We start from the raw sequence: 17,902 nt of genomic DNA on the forward strand, positions 1-17,902 counted from the left end.
CACAATCAGGGAAACTCCATGCTCCTGTGAAAGGAGATGAGCAGGTGATCAGAGTCAGACCTGTTTAGGGAGGAAGACTAGATTTAGAGGAGATCGCTGTAGTATTACAGTTGTCCAGTGCTGGTCAGGTCTGAACAGATGTGGCAGAACAGAATAGGAGAGACTGCACAGATCCTTTCCCATTAGGCTTGGTTTTAGCCAGTATTATCTGTTCCCTACTATCAGAACGCAATGATTCAAGGAAACTAGCACCTTAAATGGAAGTTGAGGGCACGCAGTAGAGTCCTGGCTCCAAAGAGCTTGCAAGCTCTGAAGATAAAAAAAAAGTGGGGGAGGTAGGGAATAAAAAGATAACAGCATGCAGTAAAGTGAAGAAAGTGGTGGCAGGCACACAGCATGTTTGTAGCAGGTCTCTTTTTAAAACATATCTGATTATATAGTTTTAGGGATATTTTAGGGAGAGGACGCTCAGTGACCGTTAGAGTGGGGAAGAGAAAAGACATTTTGGATTAAGACGGGGAAGTGAGTAAAGGGAGAGGGAGGTAGAAAGGGAAGAGGAGAGAAACAGTGGCAGCTGAAAGGATGCAGAGTTAGGAGAGGGGCAGGATAAAGGCCTTGCCTTCATTAGTCTTTGTCTTCAATTGCACAGCCACCAGTGCAGCTCCAGCAGTGGGAGAGCTGTTGCAGAGCAGCTGCTAGTGTTTTCACTGCTGCGCCATTTTAGACGCCCTCTCAGGAATAGTAAGGTGCTAAAACACCAGTGCCCTGTCTACCACTTCTGCCGTCAATGGAGGTAGTAGTGAAGCTGTTGGAGAACTGTAGAAAAAGGTGAGTGGAGACAGTCAAAATGGAGACCAGAAATGAACCGCAACACAGGAAAGAAGAGGGTAAAATCCAGAGTCCAAGTGTCAGAGGTGAGGGATTACTGATGTCAGAAGGCTGTGAAGGCTCCTCCCAGCTACTGCTGCTTTTCCCCCTCTAGAGTGATGGACAGAGGAGAGACTACTGGGTTAGGTATTTCAAGCACTTTGTATCTGGTGGGAGAGTGTGGGGACTGAAAGTTTCTCTGCCCCTGTGTGTAATTGTGTTTGCTGCTTTGGGGAAGGAGGCCTGAGGGTCCTGCAGTTTCTATCGTCAGCTTCCTGTGACGTGCTCACTCCCTCAAAAGGAGGGAACTTTGGGAGCAGGAGGGAAGGACTTGTAATCTCAGAGACTGCCACAGATTTACAGTCCAATCCGGCCCAGCTTGTGCACTCAGAACTCCCACTGAAGTCAAAGGGAGTTTTGGTTGTGTTTGTTATTTATTGGCATCCGTTCAGCTATAAACAGCCAATGAATTTCTGCATTAAGAATTCTTTATTAGCAACCAAAATGCACCACAAATGACAACAGCCATGAAAGGCTGTCTTGAAATACATCTTATTGGCCCTTGATTTTCTCATCCAACATTTTTAAGTGCATTTTGAAAGAACTGATGGAAAGTGATATTGTAAGTTAAGGGTGAAATCCTTCCCCCGCTGAGGTCAATGGGAGTTTTGTTATTGACTTCAGGGAGGGCAGGATTTCACCATAAGGCATTTATCACAAGGTCAGGGATATAGAGTAATAAAATAACTGCATGAATTTTTCAGTGAAGGTGGAAAATATAAAATTGGCGTAAAGGAGTTTCAAAAAATTTCCGGGTTCTCAAGCCCTTCAGCAATTTCTGTGGCATAAGAAGAGAATTATGGGATGTGACACCTCAGAGTGAATTGTGGCATATTTGCATCTGTTAAATTTGTGAATTCCAGCCATACAAAGCATGTTGCTGCAATTCCAGAAGGCTGAGCATCCCATAATTCCAATGCCATGACATAGATCTAGCCGTTTTGATATTCTTGGATGCAGAAATGGAAAAACAAATCACAGGAAGGTAGAGAATACAAGAAAATCACATCTATCATAGCCAAGGAGCAGTTTCTCCAGAGAAGCATTAGGAACAGGTTAGAATTTGTTCTATGACTCTGCACAAACCAGAGCTGACACGTGAAACCTAACTTCTGAATTCTCCAACTGGCACTGACTGTGGATAAGATGTAAACCAGGCATTTCTCACCATGGCAACATTTATGTTGAAGGAGAAGGCACTGGCTGGGTGTCATGTGTATCCAGCCCATAACCTGCTCAGCTGTACAGGCCTTTCAATTACTCCTGTTTTTTTGAGTGAAAGAGGCAGCAAATGAGACTGATGCTTCACAACCTTTTGCAGGGAAACAGAAACCTACACTGCCCTTTTGGAAAACCCCTATGGGCTTTAATAGCAACGAAACCAATAGAGCTATATAGAAATAACTCCGAAAACCAACAGAATTCAATAGGGAATTAAACCCCTTCTATAGGTGTTATGAATCATTCCACAGAATTTAATAGATACTTATGTCCCCATTATAGAAGCCTAGAGAATGGTTCATAATACCTATAGAAAAGTTATTTCTGTTACATTCAATACCAGGGTGAACTCAGTGGCAGCACAACAACTATCCCTGAGTGGAGTGCTGAGAGCCAGTGAGAGAATTAGCACTGTTTTCTTGGGATCGCTTTCTCCTCAGGACAGGCACAGAGCAGGGGACAGAGTGGAGTGAGAGACGGAAAGACCTATTAGACCATTTATTCCATCTCTCTGCCTCCGTAGGATTGGTCACTATACAACATTCCTAGTGCAGGAAGAGAAGAGAAATGAGGGCAGTGGACAGCATGGGGCGGAAGAGGGAGTTAGGGGAGACAGAAGACCTTCTGGTGGAGACGGGATGATCTAGCAAGGAAGATGGATGGGAGGGAAGAGAGTACCCAGGAAGAGTGGAGCTGGTCAGAAAATATTCATCAAAACAGTCTTTGGTCAGAAAAAGCTGTTTCAACAAAACCAACATTTTTCACAAAACTGTATATTGATTTTGATGATTTTTAAAAAAAAGTTTAAAACACATTAGTCCCAATTTGGGAATAATTCATTTTTTTTAAAAATCTTGAAATTTTTGCAGGACAGAAAATCAGTTTTCCGGCCAGTTCTAATGAAGAAATCCAGGAGTGGAGCAGAGGTAACAGGGTACAGAAGGGAGCCAGTTGAGTTGGGCTGGAGGGGCAGAGAGGTTCCAGTTAATCTGGGTGAGAATGGGACAAGCTGAGACATCATATAATTTACGAACGGAGACAGAAAAGGCTTGTCAGCATCAATATAACGAGATAGCACTGGTATTCCTCTGGGAAGAGGAGAAGTAAAGCAAACTTGTTTTTATTTAATACATATTTCAGTTTTAAACTGAGATCACTGCAGGTTGTTGGCAAAGGAGGAGAAACAAGTGGAATGAGGCTGTCCCATTCTTTCACTAAGCAGTGCATTTAGTGGATTGAGACATATTCTGACAGTAGACCTGTATTTTGACTGGTTAGTCTCCACTTCCATGAATCAAAGATAATAAATGCAGTATTTATAACTTCATAACCATCCCCCCTTAAACAAACCCAGTAACAGTAAACATTTGGAAGAAGGAAATAAAAAAAATCACATCAGATTCTTCACACTGAGAAAGCTTTAAGCCTCCGACATGTAAAAGTCTTCTGGAGCAATTTACCACTTTTTTCCTCAAGATATGCTATAAACTTCATGAGACTTAGACAGAAAACAGGCCTCCTCAGTAAAGCTTAATTTCAGAAGGACAAAGCCATGCATAATCCATGTCCATATTTTTTTCTTCCACTTTAACAGTAAAAAATTATTTCCGAGGAAAAGGACCTGTGACTTTGCACCCCATAATGCTCTGTGGGAATATGCTTATGCATCTATATATGACATAACTGGAATACGTTTTATGCTACATATGCCATGTAACATATCTCTGTAAAGGTTATGATCTACTGAAGATATTCATCCTGTTTGTATGCATGTGTCATTTTTGTACTCAAAGTTAGGAATATTGGCTGTGTACTTGCTTGACTTTAAGTAGCCTTAGTAAAGCATTTGGTCAGCTTCTTGAGAAAGGAATGTGCAAATTAAGTAACCAATCAAGAAACACTTAATGAACAATGGATCTTGGAAGACTCCAATCCACATAAGAAGTCTTCCTGGAGACATTCAAGATAGAATGTGGCTTGGATGGTAAGGAACTCAGTCGTGCATGGACATGTGACTTGCCCATGTGACTCCAAAACTCCATTTTGTAGCTGGATTCTATACAGGGGGAAGGAGGGGTGTCCACCCACAAGAGAAAGTCTATTTAAACCCCTGGGAGACCCCTCCATTTTGTCTTCAGCTGGCTCAAGAGATAGCCTCTCCACCCCAAAGGATACCTGAAAGAAACTGGAACAAAGGACAGTAACCACAGGGGGTGTGAGTGATTGCTGGACCCAGAGTAGAAGAAGACTGGTCTGTAAAAGGAAGCTTACTGGAACACCTTTGAGAGTGAGGTTTTATCTGTATTCAGTTTTCTTACTGTATTAGTCATAGACTTGCGTGTTTTATTTTATTTTGTTTGGTAATTTACTTTGTTCTGTCTGTCATTACTTGGAACCACTTAGATCCTACTTTTTGTATTTAATAAACTCAATGTTTACTTCTTAATTAACCCAGAGTATGTATTAATACCGGGGGTGGGGGGAACAGCTGTGCATATCTCTCTATCAGTGCTACAGAGGGTGAACAATTTATTAGTTTACCCTGCATAAGCTTTATATAGGGTAAAACAGATTTATTTGGGGTTTGGACCCCATTGGGAGTTGGGCATCTGAGTGTTAGAGACAGGAACACTTCTTAAGTTGCTTTCAGTTAAGCCTGCAGCTGTTAGGGAACGTGGTTCAGACCTGGGTCTGGATCTGCAGCCGGCTAGCGTGTCTGGCTCAAACCAGGTAGGGCACTGAAGTCCCAAGCTGCCGGGGAAAACAGACTTAGAAATAGTCTCAGCACATCAGTTGGCAGTTCCCAAGGGGTTTTCTGTGATCCAACCCATCACAGGGCCCAATTTTCAAATGTATTTCAATGACACTCTATTGTGCATCTCCCATCAAGATTCTAGTCCTCTTCTTCTTCAGAACCCTCAGTAAGGATCTCATCCAGAACCCATTTACATCAATGGCAAAACTTGCATGGAGTTCAGTGGAGCAGGATCAGACACTGTAGTAAGCCCTACAGTACCTACGCATCCAAGACTACCAGTGTTGCCACACACCTCAGAGAATGCTGTCATCAACAAAAATGATGAAGTTGAGAGAAGCAAGAGTAAAATTCATAAGACTTAGCAGCAAGACATTCTCAGTGATGGCTCTTGGCTGCAAACCCACCTGCCACTGGAGGTGCACTAAGCCAGAGTTCTTGCCACATTCAAAACATGATGCAAAATTCGCCTCCATGTATAAGCTCACTATAGTAAGACAGCTGCTAAATAGCATGTCACCATCTTCTCCATAGTCTAGTTACAAAATCATACAGTGAAGGGCACATTAAAAACATGTAGGTTTCATGTGTAAATCCACAAAAGAGTATAGATCAAATAACCCATTTTAAGATCTTATATGAGCCATTGTTTCCTTCACCCTCATTTCATATCCATTTGTATTCAATGCGGCTACTCTGAAAGCTTCTCTGAAACTTCCCAAGAGATTTATCATATCTTTCCTACTTTCCATAGGTTTCTAAAGTTAATTTATATCAATTCTTCAATATATTCAGACATTTTCTTTAATCCATTTACTGCAGATATAGCCAATTATATAAGGTAAAATACAGCCAGATCATTTCATCATAACCAGAAGCGTGATTTATCATCATCTTAAGTATATTCAATTAGGGCTCATTAAAGTCAATGGCAAAACTCCCATTCAGTGGAAGAAGGATCAAGCCTTTAATTTACAATCGTGTAGGAACAAAGTGCATGGTAACAGAAAAGGTTGAAATACATACGGGATTCCAATTTCAAAAAGATTATTCTGAATAAGTTGCTTTCCAAGCATAATGATGCTCAGCTGAATACAGAGTTCCATCAAACAGCCTCCTGGAGCACACTGTAATTTAAGGAAAAGCACAAACTGTTAATGAATTACGACAAAGGCATGAGGAAGCAGTGATTGCTGCTTTACAACTAATGTTGAAATTAACTTTGCATTATGAGCCAGATTTTCAATTCCCCCATGTAACTTTGCCAATTCCAAGGAAACTTATCCCTCTTAAATTTCACATCAGGTCTCAACCTGGGGTAGAATTTTACCAGGATCTTTTTCTGGGGGGTGTGGCAGGGAACTAGAAAAGGACTTTTAAAGTTCTGAGCCAAATTTTCAAAAAGTTTTTCAGTAAAGTCTAATTAGAATCCAAAAGATACAGTAAACTATAAATTATATACCTTTTAATGATGCTAAACCAGTGGTTCCCAAACTTGGTTTGCGGCTTGTTCAGGGTAAGCCCCTGGCGGGCCGCGAAACGCTTTGTTTATCCGAGTGTCTGCGGGTACGGCTGCTTGCAGCTCCCAGTGGCCGCAGTTCACCATTCCCAGCCAATGGGAGCTACGAGAAGCGGTGTGGGCCAGGCTACCGCTTCCTGCGGCTCCCATTGGCTGGGAACAGCAAACCACGGCCACTGGAAGCTGCGAGTGGCCATACTGCGGATGCTCAGGTAAACAAAGAATCTCGAGGCCCGCCAGGGGCTTACCCTGAACAAGTCGCGAATCAAGTTTGGGAACCACTGTCTTAAACATTAAAAAACCTCGAAATTAATGGTTGAAGAATCCAGATAGTTTCCTCTGCCATATAATCTTTCGTTATCACCAATTTACAATAACAATCCAACCTTAACTTTGCCCCCCAAAACTTTCATAAATATATGGAAAGATCAAAATATTGAGTTATTAAGAAATTGTAAAATATTGTTTCCTATTCAAAGGATCCATTTCTAATAGACTGCTTCATGAATATATACTATAATGTTCCTCACTACAAAAACACACATGCTTTAGTTGTTACACAATATTTATTAATTACTATTATTATTATTTATTTGTACTATGGTAGCACCTAGGAGCCCCAGTCAGGAACCAGGACCACATTGTGCTAGGTGCTTTACAACCAATCGGGGCGGGCGGGGGAGAGGGGGGCGGAGAAGGAGACAAAGACTGCCAAAGAGCTTACAATATTTTAAAAGTACAAGCTTGCAAAGACTACATACATTTATATGAATCCACACTACCATATAGTCAAAACATTTCAGAACACCAAATCCATCAATCATTCCAATTTTATTGCCATTCTATTCTATGGTCATTCCATAACCATATATGGGATAACTCAGTGGTTTGAGCATTTGCCTGCTAAACCCAGGGTTGTGAGCTCAATCCTTCAGGGGGCCATTTAGGGATCTGGGGCAAAAATTGGGAATTGGCCCTGCTTTAAGCAGGGGGTTGGACTAGATGACCTCCTGAGGTCCCTTCCAACCCTATGATTTGTGCTTCACCAATAAAATCACTCTGAAAACAAGTATGGCACTCTGAAAAACCATAGTCTCTAAGATGCCACTAGTACTCCTTTTCTTTTTGGGACTACTGTATATTCCTTTAAAATGTTTACTATACATTTAATTTAATTATCAACAGTATCCATTTGATTGCTTTTTTCCCCCATATTGGAAAGATACAAATAAACAAAGGCTCTGATCTTGCAAACTTGTATGTGTGCTTTACTTTAGGCACTGGATTAATTGGATTGATTTAAAGGGAATACCAATACCTGCTTAAAGTGAAGCATAAAGTGTCTGCAGGATTGATCGGGGCCTAAGAGGACAAAGTGGCGAGATCCCAGAACTATATTTTTTCCAGACTTTTCGAGGGGAAAGATGGTCTAATGCTTAGGGCACAAAACTAGCCCTTGCATTCAACCCCCTGCTCTGCCACAGACTTCATGTGTGACCATGGGCAAGTCACCCACCCATGGAAAAAAATAGTGGGTGCTCAGCACCCACCAGCCACAGTGTTTAGCGGCACTGTCGATCAGCTCCTTAGGCAGCTGGGGGAGGCGCTTGGGGGAGGGCAAAGAGCAGCGAGCAGCAGGTGGGTGAGGCCTTGGGAGAGAGGTTGGAGTGGGGGCAGGAAAAGGCGGAGTGAGGGTGTGGCCTCGGGGGAGGGGCAGAGCAGGAGTGGGGGTGGAGCACCCCCAAGGAAAACTAAAAGTCAGTGCCTATGACTTCATCTCCCTGTGTCTCAATTCCCCATGTGTAAAACTGAGATAATAGCACTGTCCTACCTCACAGATGTATGAAAATAAATAGATCACAACACTGTAAGGCACTCAGATACTATGATGATGAGGCCATATAGGTATCTAAAACAGACAGATTATTGGGACTGAATTTTGTTTTGAATTTTTCTTTTCTCTTCTTGGAAGGCATAGAATTTTGGTAAAATAAATGTGGTAGGTTTTTTTCAGCTGTTCACTGGACTCCTTAGAAAGGCACTCTCATCCATATCTCTTTTTTAACTATGTTTTCTGTTTGAATTCCATCTGTACTTGCCTCTTCCATTCGGTAACCATCAAACATATATACATAACTACCAGGTCGGCCAACAAACCTGAAAGTAATAAAAATATATGAAATGATGAAAAAACAATGTATTAAAAATTATCCTCAACAAAATTACTGCTTATACACAGTAGCCAGTTTTAAAATAAATTTCAAATTAACTATTTTAACATGATTTAAAAAAAAAAACCCACCGTCAACTTCAGATAAATTAACTAAACCGAGTTTCAAATATTGTGCCTGTCCCTGAGTCTCTCTGACAATTTTTGCAGTTCTAAAATCACCTTTTCCTATTTATAAAAATGTTTTTCTTTCTCACCTGGTTAAAACCCACACTAACAAATGGGAAAATTGACCGAGGCTCTGATCTTGAAAACTGTTACACATGAATAACTTCATGCATTTGAGTAGTCCTAATGAGCAAAGTTACTTACATGTGTGAGGGGTTTCAGGACCTGGGCTATTCTGGATATACACATTGAAAGTGACTACACACAAAGGGCTGTCAAATACAATACTTAAAAAAGACTAGAAAAAATATTTTTCTCCCATGTCTTTTAGAACTGCCTTAGATAATACTTCTCAAAATTGTAAGTAAAATATTTTCAGACAAAAGTGTGATTTTTTTAATTGATGGCATCCACAGGCATTAGTTCACAATATATTATTATTTATTATATGTATTACCACAGTGTCTAGAAGCCATAGTCATGGACCAGAGCCCCATTGTGTGAGGCCACGTATAAAACACAGAACAAAAATATGGTCCCTGCCCCAAAGAGCTTAACAGATAGATTAACAGCTTATAAAACTTAAAAGGAGCACAACAATTATATGAATCTAACTAGAATTCAGAAATACATACATATTTAAAACATTGTTTACAAACAATCACCCTAAGATCTCCATCTGCTACATTATGGACCATCAAGTTCTGGTAGTCAGTGGATCCTGCATGTACAGTAAAGCACAACTGATCATGAGTCCACCTATGGATCTCTCACCCCAGAACAATCTCTCCAGGCCAGCCTGACCCACTCCCTCTGCCATTTTGGGTACTAAGATGGCCATTCCAGACCCTTCAATGACCTTACTGCCATCAGTAGCCTGCAACATGGGGCCATTAATAAGAAATCAACAATGTAAATTCATCCTACCTTCCTTTAAAAAAGGCAACATAAAAAATTGGTGCATAAGAGTTCACAAACTTCAATAGGAAAGCCTTCAAAATTAACCTCTCTTCAAAGGTCTTCTCTGTTTTTGGTACCTCTGCAAAATAAATAAATAAATACAATAAAACATAAAACCCCACAAAAGCAATAGATAAATATGTAATTGTCTTTCAGTAGACTCAAGCAAAAGCAAAAACTGTATTATTAGAGTTAATGTGGTTTTATCATATCTTTTATTCTGCACTGAGTGACACTAGAAAAATATACAGCGTCCTTTTTTTCTTCTTACTCCTGCAAATTTCCGGCTATTCTTTCAATTAAAGTGTATTTGGCAGTGACACATATAGAGGCACCTATGTACACTATAAAATGAACCAGATGCTCAGAGGGTAGCTCTGCTGGTTTACACAGTTGAGGGTCTGCCCCAATCTCTTTCTACTCCGATGACCCCCATCTCTATAACATGCGGCTATCTTGTTAATATTAATGGTGTTGGAAGGATACATTAATTGGGGCCTGATTCTCATTTACAGTAAGGCCCCTTTTACACCTCCAGCCCCTTGTCTAAATGTGAATCAGGTCTTAATGAATTTATTCTCACAACACAGACAGCTGCAGCAGCACAGGAGCTAGCAAACAGAGCTGTAAACAGGGGAGTTTGAGTGGGAGTTTGAAAGCGGAGTTTGTCTTGTGGTGCTTGTGTGGGGTTTGGTTTTGCTGTGGGTGGTGGTGTTTTGGTGTGGTTTGTGTTTCCCAGATTAACAGGATTTAGGTGGGAAGGCTATGACAGATTCAGAGGTGGCAGTGGGAGTGACCCATGTAGCAGATGACACAATGAAGATGACTGGATGTGGAAGCTGTGGTATGTACATGATCCTGGAGGGGGCACCTGGTAAGAGTTTTGTCTGCATGAAATGCCGTCTGATAGAGCTGATGGAGGAAAAGATCAGAGGTTTGGAGATGCAGGTGGAAAGTCTGGTAGAGTTTAGGAAGGGGTTTGAGCAGATTATGGAGCAAAGACATGAGGTATCTGAAGGGAAAAGCTCAGACTTGCAGATGGAAGCAGGACTAGGGAATTTTGAGGGGAGACTGGGTGAGGAAAGTGGTCAGTGGAAGCATGTGACTAAAAGAACTAGGCAGAGGAAAAGACGGGCTAGTGAAGGAGAAATAGAGCTTCAGAATAGGTTTGCAGAGTTGGAAAATGAAGAAGGGGCTCAGCAGGTAGTCACTGAAGGTGACAGGGCAAGGAAGAAGAGAAGAGCGGTTAGTCCTATAGGAAAAGGGGAAGAGTTAATGGAGATTACACCAAATATGAGCCCCAGGAGGATACAGGATGGGTTAAAAAGGATTACAAGGGAGAATGGGAATGGAAAAAACTTGCAGCCAGAGGGAACAGGGGATAGACTGGAGAATAGCACCGTCACTAGGAAAAGGCAGGTCTATGTGATTGGGGACTCTTTATTGAGAAGAATAGATAGGCCTGTAACCAGAGCTGATCCAGAAAATAGGAGGGTGTGCTGTCTTCCAGGTGCTAAGATACGGGATGTAGACCTGAGGTTAAAAAGGATTCTAAAGGGAGCGGGAAAGAATCCCCTAATTATCCTTCATGTGGGAACAAATGATACGGCTAGATTCTCACTGGAAAGTATTAAGGGAGACTATGTTAGGCTGGGGAGGACGCTTAAGGAAATTGAGGCTCAGGTGATCTTTAGTGGGATTTTGCCTGTTCCTAGAGAAGGGCAACAAAGGTGTGACAAGATTATGACTATCAATAGATGGCTTAGGCAGTGGTGCTATAAGGAGGGCTTTGGGATGTATGGCCATTGGGAGGCATTCATGGATAGAGGACAGTTCTCTCGGGATGGACTTCATCTGAGTAGGGAAGGAAATAGACTTCTAGGATGGAGGCTGGCACAACTGATTAAGAGAGCTTTAAACTAGGAATTTGGGGGAGATGGTTGGGAGATGTCCAGGTAATCTCCACGCCAGAATTTAGCATAGAGTGGAAAGAAAATGAAGTAAGAGTGGATACAGCTGTAGGTAGGAGGAAGGGCAGTGTAGATACAAGTCTAATAGGTTATACTGGTAGTAAAATAACCGTGCCTAATAGGGTACAGAATGTGAGTGAGGCCAAACAGCAAAAATTAAGATGTTTGTACACTAATGCAAGGAGCCTAGGTAACAAAATGGAGGAACTAGAGTTACTGGTGCAGGAAGTGAAACCAGATATTATAGGTATAACAGAGACCTGGTGGAATAGTAGTCATGACTGGGCTACAGGTATTGAAGGGTATGTGCTGTTTAGGAAAGACCGAAATAAAGGTAAAGGTGGTGGAGTAGCACTGTATATCAATGATGAGATAGAATGTAAAGAAATAAGAAGCGATGAAATGGATATGACTGAGTCTGTCTGGGCAATAATTAAATTGGGGAAGAAAACTATTAGAGCCTCCCCTAGGATAGTGCTTGGGGTGTGCTATAGACCACCGGGATCTAATTTGGATATGGATAGAGCCCTTTTTAATGTTTTTAATAAAGTAAATACTAATGGAAACTGTGTGATCATGGGAGACTTTAACTTCCCAGATATAGACTGGAGGATGAGTGCTAGTAATAATAATAGGGCTCAGATTTTCCTAGATGCGATAGCTGATGGATTCCTTCAACAAGTAGTTGCTGAACCGACTAGAGGGGATGCCATTTTAGATCTGGTCTTGGCGAGTAATGAGGATCTCATAGAGGAAATGGTTGTAGGGGATAATCTTGGCTCAAGTGATCATGAGCTAATTCAGTTCAAACTGAATGGAAGGATTAACAAAAATAAATCTGCAACTAGGGTTTTTGATTTCAAAAGGGCTGACTTTCAAAAATTAAGGAAATTAGTTAGGGAAGTGGATTGGACTGAAGAATTTATGGGTTTAAAGGTAGAGGAGGCCTGGGATTATTTTAAATTAAAGCTGCAGAAGCTATCGGAAGCATGCATCCCAAGGAAGGGGAAAAAATTCATAGGCAGGAGTTGTAGACCAAGCTGGATGAGCAAGCATCTTAGAGAGGTAATTAAGAAAAAGCAGAAAGCATATAGGGAGTGGAAGAAGGGAGGGATCAGTAAGGAAAGCTACCTTATTGAGGTCAGAATATGTAGGGATAAAGTGAGACAGGCTAAAAGTCAAGTAGAGTTGGACCTTGCAAAGGGAATTAAAACCAATAGTAAAAGGTTCTATAGTCATATAAATAGGAAGAAAACAAAGAGAGAAGAAGTGGGACCGCTAAAAACTGAGGATGGAGTGGAGGTCAAGGATAATCTAGGCATGGCCCAATATCTAAACAAATACTTTGCCTCAGTCTTTAATAAGACTAAAGAGGATCTTAGGGATAATGGTAGCATGATAAATGGGAATGAGGATATGGAGGTAGACATCACCATATCTGAGGTAGAAGCGAAACTCAAACAGCTTAATGGGGCTAAATCGGGGGGCCCAGATAATCTTCATCCAAGAATATTAAAAGAATTGGCACAAGAAATTGCAAGCCCATTAGCAAGAATTTTTAATGAATCTGTAAATTCAGGGGTTGTACCATATGATTGGAGAATTGCTAACATAGTTCCTATTTTTAAGAAAGGGAAAAAAAGTGATCCAAGTAATTATAGGCCTGTTAGTTTGACATCTGTAGTATGCAAGGTCTTGGAAAAAATTTTGAAGGAGAAGGTAGTTAAGGACATTGAAGTCAATGGTAAATGGGACAAAATACAACATGGTTTTACAAAAGGTAGATTGTGCCAAACCAACCTGATTTCCTTCTTTGAGAGAGTAACAGATTTTTTAGATAAAGGAAACGCAGTGGATCTAATTTATTTAGATTTTAGTAAGGCGTTTGATACTGTGCCACATGGGGAATTATTAGTTAAATTGGATAAGATGGGCATCAATAGGAAAATTGAAAGGTGGATAGGGAATTGGTTAAAGGGGAGACTACAACGGGTCCTACTGAAAGGTGAACTGTCAAGTTGGAGGGAGGTTACCAGTGGAGTTCCTCAAGGATCAGTTTTGGGACCAATCTTATTTAATCTTTTTATTACTGACCTGGGCACAAAAAGTGGGAGTGTGCTAATAAAGTTTGCAGATGATACAAAGCTGGGAGGTATTGCTAATTTAGAGAAGGACAGGGATACCCTACAGGAGGATCTGGATGACCTTGTAAACTGGAGTAATAGGAATAGGATGAAATTTAATAGTGAGAAGTGTAAGGTCATGCATTTAGGGATTAATAACAAGAATTTTAGTTATAAGCTAGGGACGCATCAACTAGAAGTAACGGAGGAGGAAAAGGACCTTGGAGTATTGGTTGATCATAGGTTGACTATGAGCTGCCAATGTGATATGGCTGTGAAAAAAGCTAATGTCGTCTTGGGATGCATCAGGAGAGGTATTTCCAGTAGGGATAAGGAGGTTTTAGTACCGTTATATAAGGCACTGGTGAGACCTCACCTGGAATACTGTGTGCAGTTCTGGTCTCCCATGTTTAAGAAGGATGAATTCAAACTGGAACAGGTACAGAGAAGGGCTACTAGGATGATCCGAGGAATGGAAAACTTGTCTTATGAAAGGAGACTCAGGGAGCTTGGCTTGTTTAGCCTAACTAAAAGAAGGTTGAGGGGAGATATGATTGCTCTCTATAAATATATCAGAGGGATAAATACCAGAGAGGGAGAGGAATTATTTAAACTCAATACCAATGTGGACACAAGAACAAATGGATATAAACTGGCCACTAGGAAATTTAGATTAGAAATTAGACGAAGGTTTCTAACCATCAGAGGAGTGAAGTTTTGGAATAGCCTTCCGAGGGAAGTAGTGGGGGCAAAAGATCTATCTTGCTTTAAGATTAAACTCGATAAGTTTATGGAGGAGATGGTATGATGGGATAACATGGTTTTGGTAATTAAATATTCATGGTAAATAGGCCCAATGGCCTGTGATGGGTTTTTAGATGGGGTAAGATCCAAGTTACCCGGGAAAGAATTTTCTGTAGTATCTGGCTGATGAATCTTGCCCATATGCTCAGGGTTTAGCTGATCGCCATATTTGGGGTCGGGAAGGAATTTTCCTCCAGGGCAGATTGGAAGGCCCTGGAGGTTTTTCGCCTTCCTCTGTAGCATGGGGCACGGGTCACTTGCTGGAGGATTCTCTGCTCCTTGAGGTCTTCAAACTACAATTTGAGGACTTCAATAGCACAGATATAGGTGTGAGGTCTTTTTTAGGAGTGGTGGGTGAAATTCTGTGGCCTGCATTGTGCAGGAGGTCAGACTAGATGATCATAATGGTCCCTTCTGACCTAAATATCTATGAATCTATGAATCTAAACACCCTTTGAAATAGAGAAGTACTGCTATTCCCATTTCATAGATGGGGAAACTGAGGCACAAACATTTCAGGGCCTCCTTCAGCGACGTATTTAAGTACCTGCTTAACTTTAAATATGCGAGTAGTTCCACTGACTTCAATGGGACTGCTTAAATGTTTAAAGCACATGCTGAAGTAACTTCCTGAATCAGGTTCTAGATAGCTTGCCCAAGTTGATACAAAACATTTTTTGTGGGGGAGGGGAGACAGAAAGTGAACTTAAATGTCCTAAGCCCCATTCCCCACTCCAAAACTTTAACAAGACGACCATCGGTTCCAGAAGGTTCTTCCCCTCTCCATACACCCTCCATACCTTTAGATATGTCTTCTATAAAACTTCTGAAAATACATCACACAATTGCTTATACATTTCAGTTGACTTCAGCACCTTGCAGAATCAAGCCCTTAAAGAGTATTACATTTACATTAACAGTATTAATCTACATTAACATAAAAACTAAGATTTTTTTTTTTATCAGCCATGCACAGGGCTTCTGAGGATAGCTACCATGCATGTTTAACCAGGCACAGAACAGATTGTTGTTATTTCATACTGGTTGTCACTGTAGTGGATTCAAAATGTGAAATAATAAGGGCGATTCAGTGCATCAGTCTCAAGAAGCCTCTGAAAGCATTACTGAAATTGTGCAGCCTAGTGATTTGGTTCAGGTTTTTTTTAAAAAGAGCTCATCTTCCATTAAAACACCTAAATAAGAACCACATTATTAAAAGCGCCTAGCATTGTGACACCTGTGGCCAGATTTTTGTAAGAGCTTAGCATCCAGCAAGCTGAGCTCTTGAAGTTCTAGCCCTTAGAAAATTCAGTTACACAAACCACCTGACTTTATGGAAATACTTCATTAAAAATTATTCATTTGGGGCCAATCCAGCTAGCACTGCACAGCCCAAATACGAGCTTATGTGCTGGGTAGATTTGCAAGGGGACCAGTGGAAGGAATAACCCCATGGCAACAGTGCAGCCCTTGGAGGGGATAGGAAGTTCCATGTAGGAGTAGAGCCCCTGCCTCACAGATGACTCCCACAGAGATGAGCTCTGTCCCAGGAAGGAAATGTGCACCCCCCTGACACACATAAGAACAGCCATACTGGGTCAGACCAAAGGTCCATCTAGCCCAGTATCCTGTCTTCCAACAGTGGCCAGTGCCAGGTGCCTCAGAGGGAATGAACAGAACAGGGCAATCATCAAGTGATCCATCCCCTGTTGCTCTCTCTCTCTCTCTCTCACGTGTGTGCGCGCACACACACACACACACACACACACACAAAGTTCACTGCCTCAGGAGGTCAGGATTTGTTCCTTAGTTAGTGAGGTCTGATAGGCAAGAATGCATACAGTCAGAACAGGAATAGAATGGATGAATGAATAAAAGAAAAGGAGGACATTTTAACATATGGTTTATACAACTTAAAATATCCAACGGTGTCCTGAATACATACCATCAAAACCCCAGAGCTGAATTATGCTCTTTGCAGGTAGTGCTACATGGAGGCTGGGCCAAGGAATTGTGCTGAGGGAGAGACTATGCCCCTGTAACACATGAACAGGGGTGATTCTGCTCTCACTTTACCACTGTTTTACACTTCATTTGTTTCCTCATGACTTTAGGGGAGATACCCCAGTTTACACCAACACACATAAGATCTGAATTAGGCCTAATGCCACCTGGGTGCTGAGAATAGGGTGATTTACTCAGCATCAGGAAACATGACCCTTTGAAAGAGGTGTAATCTGCACTCCTGCCGGTACTGCGGGGGAGTCAATGTCCTTCCTTTGCATTGCACAGATATTCCCCGGCTGAGGCCACAAGCACTGCCTGAAGACCTAGTGATTCGCCTTCTAGCCCTTCACAGTGCCTGTGGGCGAAGTTATTGCTGCCTCCTGCCCTAAGCACTGATTCAGCCAGATATTTAAGTACATGCATAACTAAGCATGAAACTAATCTCATTGATTTCCATGGTACTACTCATGTGCTCAAAGTTACTCACATGCCTAAGTCCCTTGCTGAACTGCAGCCCAAATGAGCTTAGGGATGGAAAGGGGATCCATGAACCCTCCACTGCTCCTACACCAGGTCAGGAAAATTTGCCCCTTAAAGTGGAAAAATGCAGCATGATGCCAGACACGTCTATGAATTGCAGTGTGAAAAGAAAATTGCATCCATTTTGCTCAGCTCAGCAATATGAAAGTTCACAAGGTAAGAAGCATTTATCAGCATGAATGAATTGTAATTTTTTTTAACATTTTTAATTACAGTTGGCATCTGAGCATATTAGTAGAGACAGCCATCTGAATGAACCATGATGTAATTTGTGGCACTAGAAATTATTCAAAAAGGACCAAAGCCTAGAATTCATGGTGGGTCCTGTCTCAGGCAAAACACCCAGTTACTTCAATAGGAGTGTTGTCTGAGTAAGGGCAGCAGGGCTGGCTCTAAATGTGACTTGAAGCTCAGAGGGGAATAACAGAGGGATATTTTATGTGAAAGCTAAAAAACTGACTGTATTTTTCATCTTTGTTTCCCATACAGCTCTGAAAACCAAATGCACAACTGGCATCAGTGGGTACATCTCCACTGAACTTAATGGAATTATGCCCATTTGCACCGGGCTACGTTTTGCCAAGAAACTCTCTGCAAAAAGGGAGAGAAAATATAATAAGGTGGCATTATGTTAAATGTATTACTGGTCTCTTTTTATTTTAAATTTTCATTGGAGTCAAATTGAAACAATTGGGCTACCTCTAACAATAGAAATCATTCTACTGAATCTCACCCATT

At 41.3% G+C, this 17,902-nt stretch overlaps 1 protein-coding gene across 1 annotated transcript in view; it reads right to left on the reverse strand.

The window, feature by feature from the left end:
- ANO2 (anoctamin 2) overlaps positions 1 to 17,902 on the reverse strand; it is a 284,158-nt gene that overhangs the window by 29,861 nt on the left and 236,395 nt on the right. Inside the window, exons 17-19 of the mRNA XM_073314959.1 lie at positions 9,688 to 9,799; positions 8,522 to 8,579; positions 5,930 to 6,030 (exon numbers count right to left, since the gene is read on the reverse strand). Coding sequence (XP_073171060.1) covers positions 5,930 to 6,030; positions 8,522 to 8,579; positions 9,688 to 9,799 — 271 coding nt within the window. The remainder of the gene's footprint in view (positions 1 to 5,929; positions 6,031 to 8,521; positions 8,580 to 9,687; positions 9,800 to 17,902) is intronic.

The sequence above is a fragment of the Lepidochelys kempii genome, chromosome 1 (assembly GCF_965140285.1).
Source record: "Lepidochelys kempii isolate rLepKem1 chromosome 1, rLepKem1.hap1, whole genome shotgun sequence".
Classification (NCBI taxonomy): Eukaryota; Metazoa; Chordata; order Testudines; family Cheloniidae; genus Lepidochelys; species Lepidochelys kempii.